This window comes from Musca domestica, unplaced genomic scaffold (assembly GCF_030504385.1).
Source record: "Musca domestica strain aabys unplaced genomic scaffold, Musca_domestica.polishedcontigs.V.1.1 24, whole genome shotgun sequence".
NCBI lineage: Eukaryota > Metazoa > Arthropoda > Insecta > Diptera > Muscidae > Musca > Musca domestica.
The window spans coordinates 4,605,172-4,618,390 of record NW_026712272.1 but is presented as its reverse complement, the minus strand read 5'-3'; the positions used below and the strand labels follow the sequence as shown (position 1 = coordinate 4,618,390).

At 33.2% G+C, this 13,219-nt stretch overlaps 2 protein-coding genes across 3 annotated transcripts in view; one reads left to right on the top strand and one right to left on the bottom strand.

The window, feature by feature from the left end:
- Positions 1-1,373, bottom strand: part of LOC101892331 (uncharacterized) — an 83,700-nt gene extending 82,327 nt beyond the window's left edge. For both annotated transcript variants that reach the window (XM_059123365.1, XM_059123367.1), the window contains exon 1: positions 1,273-1,373. The gene's annotated coding sequence lies outside the window, so the exon portion shown is untranslated. The remainder of the gene's footprint in view (positions 1-1,272) is intronic.
- A 3,155-nt stretch (positions 1,374-4,528) lies between these two features.
- Positions 4,529-7,643, top strand: LOC101892497 (methylcrotonoyl-CoA carboxylase subunit alpha, mitochondrial). The gene is made up of 4 exons (XM_005183477.4): positions 4,529-4,717; positions 4,889-5,654; positions 5,713-6,219; positions 6,739-7,643. Exons 1-4 carry the CDS (start codon positions 4,680-4,682, stop codon positions 7,516-7,518), a joined length of 2,091 nt encoding a protein of 696 aa, XP_005183534.1. The 5' UTR covers positions 4,529-4,679; the 3' UTR covers positions 7,519-7,643.
- The last annotated feature ends 5,576 nt before the right edge of the window (positions 7,644-13,219 follow it).

Below are 13,219 nucleotides of genomic sequence, written 5' to 3'. Positions count from 1 at the left end.
CTGATAAATAATGTCGCGAAAATCATTAAAATACCGCATATCGGGAGGTACCTTTATGTGGGGGCTATACCAAGACTTGGGTCTACAAGGCCCATTTTCAATACCAAAAGTCCTGCATACATAATACACATTTGAGTAAATTTTTATCAACTTACTTCATTTTGTTTGGAAGCTAGAGTGATTTCCGCAGACGGACAGACGGACGGACATTGCTAAATCGACATAGAATTTTATGCTGATCAAGAATATATATATATATATATATATATATATATATACTTTGTGGGGTCTAAAATGTATATTTCGAGGTGTTACAAACGGAATGACAAACTTAATATACCCTCCATACTATGGTGGAGGGTATAAAAAATCGATAATCGTACGGAAAAGTTTTACATTCTTGCAGCTCTGAAACCAAACAAAAATGTGCGGGGAATTTCGTACAAAACCGCATTCAAATATTTCCTTGGGATTACAAAGTGAAAATATTAGAAAATTGTATCCAATTCCAAAACATATTTTGTTTTTTATTTTATTATTATTTATTTATTTATTTTTTTTTTTTTTGGACTTTGGTTCCGATTTTTTAACACTTTTTCTCTCTTTCAATTAGCATCTATTCGACTGTTTAGAGTTTAAGGTTGTTTGAAATTCCATGGGGAGGTTCGAAAAACTAAAATAAACAATTTCACTTTTTATATGCATGATGACAACTTTTTCTTTTCAACATTTTTGTTTTTATTTAAAATTTTTATTTTCATCATTTTTATTTATAACTCCTTAAAATTACGTATTTTTTTTCAATATTTTCTTTATATTTTTTATGCCATCTTTTTTCCACGATTTATTCAAATGAAGGTTATTTTTTTCCTTCACTTTGTAAGTGCACGATTTTTGTTGTTGTTGTTTTTTTTAATTCTAAATTTACAAAAGTTGTTGTTAATGTTGTTATATTTTCAATCATATGTGTCGGGCCGCTAGCCAGCCAGCTCGTGTATTTAGTCAAACTCTTTCATTTACAATTTGGGTTTTTTGTGGTTCACTTTGGTTTTTGTTGCTGTTGTTGTTATTGTGGCAATTTTATTAAATTACTATAACGAGTTTTTATTGGTATCATTTGTTGTTGTTGGCGTTTGTGTTGATTTTTGCAGCCATTCAAAAAACGTTCAACTTTACGCTTTTGATTTTTGGATTTTGTTTTTGTTTCTTTTTTCCCAGTCTTCAAACCGAAGCACGTAGAAAAAGTTTTGTAAACTAAATTTGTAATTTTACCGCTTCTTTGAAAATCGCTCAAGTGATCGCTTTAACGTTTAAAATAAAACTAAATCGTAAAAGACTTGAAGTTTTACAAGCAACATCGATTTTGAGCTCGGCAAGTTGACGCATGCACATAAGTAAAGCACAATGCCATGGAGCAAACATGGAATGGCAACAAACAACTTTAAAAAGGCATTGCCATTCATTGCTTTTCTCTCATTTTTTGGGGGAGATCAACAAATGCCGGCTATGTGGTATTCTCCGTTACTCTCTCTCTCTCTCTAATTTGTTATTTCTCTCTCCTTAATTTCCCCCCAACACATGTAAACTCTGAGAGCATTGTTTAATTAAATTCACACAAATTCTGTTAATTTGAAAACTTCTTTTAATTTATTACTCAGTAACGCTTCTGTTTTGTTTTAACTTCTCTCATTTATTCAGCTTTGTTTAAATCATTTTGCTACCCATGTTAGATCGAAACAAAAATTTGAATAATATTGAGCACAAAATCTGATTTTCAAGGCGCCCCGGTTTCAAAGACTTCTACTGTTATATTCGTAGTAGCTGTTTTTTTTTAGTTTTTAATTTCTGGACAAGGTTTCAGAAGTCCGCTTATGACAATATTGTATTTCATTTCCATTAATCTATGAGATGGTGATGATGTGTAAATATTGGCATTGTTTCAGCTAAAATTTTAAACATGCTGCATGTAGAGGAGATGTTGGTCAATCATCCATTGGCTTGCTCATTGAAATAATGCAGGCGGTGATTAGTCATGGGGATTTTCGGAAAAAAATTCCAACAACAAAAAAACGTTTTTGAAAACTTCCTATAAAAATTAATGTGGATTTTGCTATTTTTTTTCTTTAAAAATGGGTTTTTAGCTCCGGTGATCCTAGATTTTTCAAAATCGTTTTTTTTTATTTTTTATAAAGAAAATAGCGTCCAAATATTGTTTTTAATAAATGTTTTTAAAACAGGGCCAAATAATGTCATTGTTTTACATCCAATACGTCTGTGACTTAATACGCAACTGCAATACAACCCTGAAGAGCTGTGTTCAATAAAACGTGAAGTTGGTCGCAGTTTCATGTTACTGAATAGTGTGGCTGACTTCTGAATGTTATGACATGTTCTGACTTCCCATAATAAATCAACTCAATTTGTAAAAAGAGCAGCGAAATCTTGATACAATTACCAAGGTAATTTTATGTTATCATTCGATTACAATTTTTTATTTTATGTCCTTTTATTGTCAAATTGATGTTTTATCGTGCTTCCTTAAATGTGGACGTACAGCAGTAAAGAATTTTGTATTTATTTCAAACCAAATATTTCGTTATTTTCACGCCTTTTAAAGGGTTTAATGTCAAGAAAAAATGTAATATAAAATAGAAACCTACAATACTCGTCTGATAAGTCATGTAAGTCTTAATTTTGGTATGGTTGAATTTGGTTACGCCCAGGAAAAGTATGAAGACAATATCACTCCTTGTTTGCTAAAATACTGGAAAAAGATTTCCATCCCTCATTTTTAGTCAAATTGACATTAACTTCGTTACAAGAAATTTTCAGCGTAAGTTTTCGTTTTACTACAGAATCCATATAACAGGCATGGTACAATGAAATAAAGGTAACCTTATTTCAAATTAGCAGTCCCAGCTCTGCATTTTCTGTAATTTACCTTGTCAATTTTCAATGCATAAAAAACAGTTCCCATCTCTGATTTTGTGTGTATACAATGGAATTATGAATATAGATTTTAACAATGAGATGTTGTCAAATGTATAAATTTGAAAAAAAAATGCGAACATATGATTACATGACTTTACCTTCTTAGTTCTACCATGATAACAGGTATAGTGAAGAATTTGAAAACATTTTCATCTGGTAATTCTGGGGGTTTAATCCCCAAAGTCCTTAAGTGAAAACTCATTCTAGGCCTACACAAGAACAAAGATCAACGAAAACGTTTGCTTAAGACGAAGTTTTTGAATTCTTTATCTTGGTAAAATTATGAAGGTAAAGTAATTTCAAATAAGACTATCCACCTCTGAATTTTGTGTAATTTACCTTGTCAAATTTCACTGAATAAAAAACAGGTCCCCATCTCTGATTTTTGTCTCGATTCGATTATGTCTTCGAATTCAATCCATTCCATTTAATTTAATATTATGATCTCGTCTTTTTTTATATTTTCTCCGTTGTCTGAGGGTTCTTCTCAGAAGTAGTCCCTCCTTCTCTTCCACTCACCTCTGCCGGTTTCCCTGTTGGCAAACAAAGCATTTTAATGTCTTCGCAAAACGGTAGCAAAAGAGTCGGTTACATTCGCGTCATGTGTGTCCAGGTTTGCGACAATTCGAACAGCTATATATCTGAGACCTCCTCTACGCCATTGAATTGATCATTGTTTTTGGAAAATTCTATTCAGCCTCATTGGTATTGGGTATACGATCTTGAGGAGGAGGATCGAACGATTAAGATGGCTATTTTTCATTTGTCCCAACCGTGGAATTGATACGTTTTCTGGAAATGACAATACCAAGATCAAGAGGAGGGAATTCCTTAATTACCTCGGCCCAGGGTATTTTGTGCTGGCATTCATCATATTTCACCCCGACCTCTAGACCGTTGCTGCTTTCGTCATCGAAATTTGATCTTTATGACAATAACATCTCTTTTCTTCTCCCCAGGCCACATGGGAACTGTTTTCTTTAGATTGATTTGATTCGTCCATATCACTCTGGCTTTTTTTCTTCTATAGGCATTACCATTTTGGGCGATCTTGCTTTACGCCTAGTACTTCTAACTGTTACGGTATTCGGTATACTACGAAATTAACTTTATTTCGGCTAGAAAATATAAAATATTATTTAATTTTAACGAATTCCAATGCACAGCTGTTTAAAAAGTAATCAGTAATCGATGTTTACCTCAGTGTTACTCCATCAACGGCGTTGCCGTTGTCAATGAGTAGCTTGGTAGTATATGCTCACTGCATTCACTCTCTCTCCCTCTCTGTGTTATTTCAGAGTTAGCATTAATCGGATAACAATTAACATCATGCACAGGCACAAACACGGGAAGCCCAAGATGGGATTTCTCTCTGGTAAGCTCGGTGAGTGTTGCTCGGGCACAGCCTTCGAAAAGCGGGAAAGTGTCGACATGCGGAACTTTTTCCCACCAATAGTTATATATGGATAAACATTGTCTCGAGAACCGGTGGCGTACCACCAAGGACATGGCATTTGGGCTTCAACCATTGATGACTTCTTCGGAAGACGATAATCGATATTGTTAACACAATCGATATCAGCAACCGTGCTATCGATGGTTTACCAACCCTAATTGATAAGACGGAGAAGATCATTTTGCAATTCCGCAGGTGTGCGTAGTTTAAGAATAAAGAATTTTAGAAGAAAATGTACACACAACTAATTAGAAATTTAAGGAACATAAGGTAAGTCCAGGTTATAACTAGTCTTCTTCACTGCTCTCATATTCACAAACCGTGAATGCTCCCACGATCAGCATCTATATCACCTGAGATATTCTCGACCCCACAGAACGTTGTTACATAAATATTTTTTTTGTTTTGAACTTCATGTTTTTTATCTGATTTTTTTTACAGATGTTACTCCGCCAAAGTAACACCTGCGGTAAGGCCAATTAATAAAATCCTCATTGCCAATCGTGGTGAGATTGCCTGCCGTGTCATTAAAACTGCCCGTAAATTAGGTGTACGAACGGTGGCAGTGTACTCTGATCCCGATGAAAAGTCCCTGCACACTCAATATGCTGATGAGGCATATCGTGTGGGTGAGGCTGCATCAGCCTCATCGTATTTGCGCGGCGATCGCATCATAGAAATTGCCAAGAAATCCGGCTGTCAAGCCATCCACCCGGGTTATGGTTTCTTATCAGAATCTGTGGAATTTGCTGAATTGTGCCAAAAGGAGGGTGTTGTCTTTATGGGACCTCCTAGCTCTGCCATCCGCGATATGGGTATTAAGAGCACAAGTAAACATATTATGGATGCCGCCGGTGTACCCATTATTAATGGTTATCATGGTGAAGATCAATCGGATGAACGTTTGCAAAAGGAGGCCCAAAAGATTGGATTTCCCTTGATGATTAAGGCTGTTCGCGGTGGTGGTGGCAAAGGTATGCGTATTGCCGATAAGCAAGAAGATTTTATGGATGCCTTGAATTCGGCTCGTACGGAATCGCAAAAATCATTTGGTGATAGCTCGGTGCTTTTGGAACGTTATGTTCGTTCACCACGTCACGTAGAGGTCCAGGTGTTTGCCGATCAATACGGCAATGCTGTGTACTTGTGGGAAAGAGATTGTTCCGTGCAAAGACGTCATCAGAAGATCATTGAAGAAGCACCAGCTGTAAGTATTTTTTGTTTTGTAGAAACAATAATTCTTAATATAATTGTTTTAATTCCAGCCTGGCTTGTCTGAAGAGTTGCGTCGTGAATTGGGCGAAGCCGCCGTCCGTGCCGCCAAGGCTGTGGGTTATGTTGGCGCCGGCACTGTTGAATTCATTATGGACAAAGAAGATCTTAGTTTCCATTTCATGGAAATGAACACCCGTCTCCAGGTGGAGCATCCAATTTCTGAAATGATTACCGGTACCGATTTAGTTGAATGGCAAATTCGCATTGCTGCCGGTGAACCACTGCCAGTGACTCAAGAACAAATTACCCGTAAAGGTCATGCTTTTGAGGCTCGTATTTATGCTGAAAATCCTCGCGGTGGTTTCTTGCCAGGAGCTGGTCCTCTACGCTATTTGGCCACACCCCAAGCTAGCGATTTGGTTCGTGTTGAGACCGGCGTCCGGGAAGGTGATGAGGTGTCGGTGCATTATGATCCCATGATTGCCAAATTGGTTGTATGGGGTGAAAATCGTTCACAGGCTTTGAACAGCTTAATTGCCCGCCTCAGGGAGTATCATGTGAGTATGGAAGGTTTGGAGATCTTAGAAGTATACACTTTGGAACCCTTTGATGGAAGACTCTTTTAGCCTTTTTTTTTTTTTTTTTGAAGACAAATGGGGCAATGATTTGAAGAGCTTGAGGTCTTTTATCCTTAGATCTTTCTGTTATTGTCTATTTGCGGATAATTTGCTATTCTTTTTGAAGAAATTTCTTGGTGTCCTACTTGAAGATTATTTGGTCTTTGTTGCAGATTCGAAGACATATTTTGAGTTATTAGAAGACCTTGATAATCCCTCTAAAAACAAAACTTGGTCTTCAAAGTAAAGACTTCTTGCCCTCTATTAATAGATCCATTTTTGTCTTTTCCCATTTTGTCTTCTATTGAAAGACCATTTTGTCTTCTACGTTTTTAGTCGTCTATTATAACGTCCTATTGGTCTTCTTTACAAATAATACCTTCTTGTCATTCATTTATTTATCACTTCTGCTCAGATTAACTAACCATTTTTAATACTCACCTTCTCTTTGCTTTTCAGATCACTGGCCTTGAAACCAACATCAATTTCCTGATTGACTTGGCCTCCCATCCTGAATTCCAATCTGGCAATGTTCACACCGGTTTCATTGATCAACATTTCGATACTCTATTCCCACCGGTGGAAATTTCCGATAATGACTTGTGTAAAGCTGCCCTTTCATTGGTGTTCAATGAATTGGAAGCATCCCAAACAAATGCCCCTAGCCGCAACGATCCTTTTGCTGCCTCGGCTAATTTACGTTTGAACTATGACCTAATACGCCAATACCAACTGAAGGCCAATGAGAAGACCTATCAAATCAATGTTAAATTTAATGCTGAAAATATTGAAATTCAAATTGATAATGGCTCGTGGTATACCGTCAAAGCTGATCGCATAGAGGATGGTGAACGTCTAAAGATTCGTTCCAATATTGCCAATAACATTTCCACATACAATGCCTATATTGATGAATCGGAAGTTAGTGTGTTTTTGGAAAATGGTAAATTGGCTTTTGAATTGGTACAACCGAAATTCTTAAATGCTGCCGTTGATCAAATGGGTAGTGCTGGATCGAAGGTAATCGCCCCCATGCCTGGTGTTTTGGAAAAGGTTTTGGTTAAACCGGGCGATAAGGTGAAAAAGGGTGACAACTTGGCCGTATTGATTGCCATGAAAATGGAACACATTCTCAAGGCTCCCAAGGATGCTGTTGTTAAATCGATTGGTGGCGCCGAAGGTTCAAATGTTGCCAAGGGCGCTGCTGTCATTACCTTTGAGGAAGAAGCTGAGAATTAATTGGGAAATTCCTTGACACTACCACTGACAACCTGTACCAGATTTTAAATTGCATTTATTTTTGATATATAGTTTTGATTTTTGATCTTTGTTTTTTTTTAGTAAACTTGGGTGCCTTTTATATATTGCATTTATTTTAAAAACCCTCCTACGTGTATTTATGTAGATTATGTCTTCTTAAGTGAAATGTTAAAATTGTTTTAATTGTAGTTCTTTTTGTATACAAATAAAGACGAGCAATTTTGTGAAGAATTTAAAAAAAAGGATTTTTACTTTTTAAGGCCTAGTGGTCAAGGCCTGGGTGGCGCGTGCTGTGTGCGATGGTGCTGAGTCCTGTTGGAATGTCCAAGGTCTGCGGCCAAAATGTTTGCGTGCCCAAGGCTTTAATACAACCTCCAGAATATTTTCGCGATAATATTCGGCATTTGGTCTGATGCCATGGTCTATTAATACGAGTGGAGAGCGACCATCGGCATTAATGGCGGACCACACCATCACCATGACCGGCGCTTGAATTCTGGTGGCCAACCGAAGGTGCCAATGGTAAACATAACCATTTTGTTTGTTTACAAACTGCCGGACAACGAATGTTTTCTCATCGGAGAAAGCCAAATTCGGCAGTTCAGCACTTTCGGTCAGGCGAAGCAACTCTTTAGCTCTTGAGTCTATTTTCTTTCCGTTGCGGTATAAGTTCTTACACTTTTTGAAATTTCGGTGGCTTTACCTCGAGCCCATTTTTCAATATTTGCCGAATGGAATATTGCGATATGTTCAGCTCACGAGCCATTTTTCGGCCACAGTGACGCGGGTCAAGTCGCTTCTTTACTTTTCGAACCATTTCTGCTGATGTTGCTGTTTTCTTCCGTCCATTTGCCATGACATTGAAGTATTTTAAGAACATATAAAACAAAGGACTTTTCAGGTTCGGAAAACAGAAGATCTTTAGAAGATCTCATATGAAACAGAAGTAGAGTAGTCATGTATAGGAGTTTGTGGAACCCTCCATGGCCCTATGGGCTAGTTTACTCAACACATTGAAAATAAATAAAATAAGAAGACCTTAAGGATATCTTCTACATAATAGAAGGCCTTGCCTAGTCTTGGCGAGGAAATTTTAGGTCTTCTTCCAGAAGTTGGTGTAATGAAATGTTATTGAGAACAATAGGTATTTCTATAACCTTTAAGGTCTACGAAACAGAAGTCCTCGAGAAATTTTTCTATAAAACAGAAGACCTTGACAAGTCTTGCCAAAGAAAATAATTACGAAATTCTTAAAAAATAAAACCTTGAATTAAGAATTATTTCACATTAATTTTTTTATTTTTGTTTTTGAGTTCATTTTCTTTTTGTTCTGTTTTTTTTTTTTTTTTTGGTTTTATCATCATAACATTTAGTTTTGTTGGTTTTTTGTTTATATTTTTTATTTATTCTTCAGTTTGTTTGTTTTTTTTTTCATATATTATTTCGTATCAATATAAGTATATATTTAATTTATATATAATTTTTATTTCAGTTTTTTTTATTTTGTTTTTAATGAATTTAAGTTGTGTTTTTTTTTTTTCTTCTTTTATAAAGCGTAGTAATAATATTTTGTTTATCATTTTTTTTTGTTTTAAATTTCTATATAACATAAAATTGTTAAATTAAATTTTTTCTGCTTTTATGTAGACTTATTGTTGTTGTTTTTCATATTTTTTTTTATATAATATATATGGATTTATTTCGTTATTTTTCTTTTTATTGAAATTATCTCGTTTATAAAAATTAAAAAAATGTCGAATGTTTGTTTTTAATATTTTTTTCTATTTTAGTTTTTATTTTCTCTTTTTTTTAAGAAAGATGAAGAAAAATTAGATAATAAATAAAAAATCGCGTTCCATAGTCGTTTATTTTATATATCATTTAGTTCTAAATCTGTATAGAATGAGTTAAAAAAAATCATTATTTTTTTCTCAATTTGTGTTTTTTATATTTATAGATGTTAATGCATCACTTTTTGTTTTTGGTTTTCAAATGTTAGAATATATATATTTTTTTTTATTAAATATATGTTTGCTTTTATTTGTTGTTTGAATAAATTAAAAAAAAATAGAAATAATATTTTTATAGAGTCCTAAGAACAAAACAAGATAAATATTTTAATGAAGTTCTACAAACAGCAATTAAAATTTTCAAAAAAGATAAATAAGCTTTTTCATTTTAAGTTAAAAAATAAAGAGGTTCACGAACAAAAATTTTATTTGCGTTATTATTTTTTTATTATTGTTATATTATTATTAGTACTATTATTATTATTAGTATTATTGTGATTTTTAATTTTATTATTATTATTTATTTGTTATGAAAAAAAGCAACGGAGAAATTTATAACCAACCTCAAAATGTTTTCAAGATATATGACCAGCAGCCTATCCCTATTATTATTTATTGTTAAAATAAATGAAATTAAAATAAATAAAATTATAGAAATAACACTGAGCCACACAATTTGCATAACACACAAAGATAGAGTAGGAAACCTCAATGGAATTTCCAATTAAACTCCAAAAAGGGCATCCTGGAGAAATGATCTTTGCCAGAACGTTGGAATAATGCAAAAAATAAATAGGTCTTATTGAGAAACACAAATGTTTCTCATACATATCCATAAGGATCCACAAGAGACCATCAGATGTTATTAGAATGCGGGTTTCATTTGGTGTCATGAAACCAAGTTGGTTTTGTCAATTTCGAATGTAAATAAAACCAATGTTCGAAACAGCTGTTGTTGCTTACATATGTTGTTTGTTTATTTGTCATTGAAATATCAGTAAAAGTAAAGTAAATAAAAAAAGGAATAAGTCGCTATAAATAAAGTAAGATGGCATCAGCAGTGGTAGTTTTTGTGTTGTTGGACGAAGAACGCTCAGAAAAGGTGACGAGAAAAGCTCTTAGAGATTTCAGCAACCTACTGGAGTTGCCGGAGATAGCGTAAGCATTTTTTTTATTGTGAACTTACTCATAAAGCTGCTATGCAGATTTATGGTTTATGGTCCTTTAAAAATTATTTAAAAAATCCTTAAAAAATCCACTTTTATGGTCCTTTTAATATCCTTTAAAAAAATCCACGTTTATAATCCATTAAAATTTTTTTAAAAAAAATCCACGTTTATAGTCCTTTGAAATTTTTTTTTAAAAAAATCCACGTTTATAGTCCTTTAAAAATTCTTTTAAAATCCACGTTTATAGTCCTTTAAATATCCTTTAAAAAATCCACATTTTTGGTCCTTTAAATATCCTTTAAAAAATGTTTAAAAAATCCACATTTTTAGTCCTTTGAATATTCTTTAAAAAATCCACGTTTATACTCCTTTGAATATTCTTTAAAAATTGTTTAAAAAATCCACATTTTTAGTCCTTTGAATATTCTTTAAAAAATCCACATTTTTAGTCCTTTGAATATTCTTTAAAAATTGTTTAAAAAATCCACGTTTATACTCCTTTGAATATCCTTTAAAAAATGTTTAAAAAATACACGTTTATAGTCCTTTGAATATTCTTTAAATATTTTTTAAAAAATCCACGTCTATAGTCCTTTAAAAATTCATTAAAAAATCCACGTCTATAGTCCTTTAAAAATTCTTTAAAAAATCCACGTATATAGTCCTTTAAAAATTCTTTAAAAAATCCACATTTTTAGTCCTTGAATATCCTTTAAAAATTCTTTAAAAAATCCAAATTTTTAGTCTATTGAATATCCTTTAAAAATTGTTTAAAAAATCCAAAGCAAATGAAAAGTGACAGCTCTAAGCAACTTTGTTTATTTCCAATAACAAAACCAATAACATTGGCTTCTATGACAACCAAAACCGATAAAATTCTAATTCGAAAATAAAACCGATAACATTGATTTTCATGACACCAAATCATTTTTTCTTGTCGTTTTTAAAACCAATAGTGACAAAATTGGTTTCTATGACAGCCCCTATTGAAGTCATTTCCGACACTGGTCTAATAAGATCCTAGCGCTAAAAACCTCAATGCTGTGGCCAATTGGAACAATTCTAGTTTAATAAAAACTCTACGATTTTTTCGAAATATTTTCCAGAGACAGTTATTTTTACTCTTATTCCGGGAAACTGATTTCCCGTATCCACTTACCCGATATAGGAAATATAGTTATCGTTTGACAACTTATACCTATACCTATCCAACAAGTGGTCACATGACCACCGAAGGCTGGCTATTTGCAACAATTGTTAAATTTAGAAAACTTTAGTTCGTGTAGCCGGTTGAACATAACCAGAAGAGAACATCTCTGGACCTAGAAAGGGTATTAGCAAATTGTTTTCATTTTGGAAAGGTAGGAGTGTTGATAAAAAAAAAATCCGTGTCTAAAATATTTGACTATAACTTCCGAACCGCTTTAAATAACCCCATCAAGTAATAAAAATATTTCAAGAACAGTGTTGGTCGTTTTCTTAAAGCATATTTGAATTGAAAACCGTCATTTCATTCAATAACGCTTCAAAACATATACTCCTATGTAGTCTACTATCGCACCAAAGTACACCAATATCATGGTAAAGGTTAAGAAGATAAAGTCATTTAAAATAAGCGTTTCCATCTCTGCATTTTTTGTAATTTACCTTGTCAAATTGTCTCTGATTTATGAATATACCATGGGATTCATAAATATACATTTTGACAATGAAATGTTGTCAAATGAAAAATGTTGAAAATTTTTTAAACATATGAAAGCATAATTTTACCTTCTTAATTCTACCATGACCAATATATAACATTTTTACCACATGAAAATATGACAGGAAAATTCAATTTTGAAATGTTCAAGAGACATTTATACGAGCAAGGAGAAACTGATAAAAATCACAGCATCAACTAAAAAGTAATATGGAATTCCAAAGTCTAACAGCTAAGAGATGGAAACCGGGGGACAAATTCTTGCATTCAATATCGGAAAAATTCCCATCAAAATTAAAAGACAAAATAACCTTTTTAAAAGAAAACCAAACGGACTTTAACAAGATTTCAAAATCGTCAGAAAAAAAGGACAAATGCCCATCAATTTGAAGCCAATGACATTCAAATAGAGGGACGATTTCACTTCTAGTGGCATATAAAATATCTTATGTTTAATCTATTTATATTCTAATACCCAATTATAGAAGACCTCTAGTTCTTTAAATAGAAAGTCCAATTGTCTTTAAAGAAAAGCTAAAAAAAAGTTTTCTATTACTGCGTTAAAAAATATTCTTTAAAATTCTTCAAAAAAGATCTCTTAACCTTCCATAGTCACATGATACCTTCTGAGGCGGGCAATTAAACTATTCAAAGCCCTGGAAAATTTTCACCCCATAAGAAGAAAGTTTTAAAATTAAAGAGATGTATTCTTTAGAAAGATTTTTCAATAAAGATCTCCTAACCTTCCATACGCACATGATACCTTCTGAGGCGGGCAATTAATCTATTCAAAGCCCTAAACAATTTTCACCCCATAGGAAGAAAGTTTTAAATTTGTTTCCATATCGAATTAGAGAATTTGCCCCCAGTTCGATTTGTTTTGAGTTATTTGACCAATGCTATTAATTGAAATTTCGTATAAATTTCGCTAATGAAACTTGACCCCTGTTGTGATTTTTTTAGTAATGTTTACTGAATTTTTTTTTTTTAAAGTATTTCTTCACGTTGGAGGATTGTTT

Excerpts from the sequence above, each read along its gene's own strand:
- LOC101892497 (XM_005183477.4), top strand. The coding sequence starts at position 4,680 with ATGTACACACAACTAATTAGAAATTTAAGGAACATAAG. Across the intron at positions 4,718-4,888 it reads AGAAATTTAAGGAACATAAG|ATGTTACTCCGCCAAAGTAA; the intron begins GTAAGTCCAGGT and ends TTTTTTTTACAG. Across the intron at positions 5,655-5,712 it reads TCATTGAAGAAGCACCAGCT|CCTGGCTTGTCTGAAGAGTT; the intron begins GTAAGTATTTTT and ends TTTTAATTCCAG.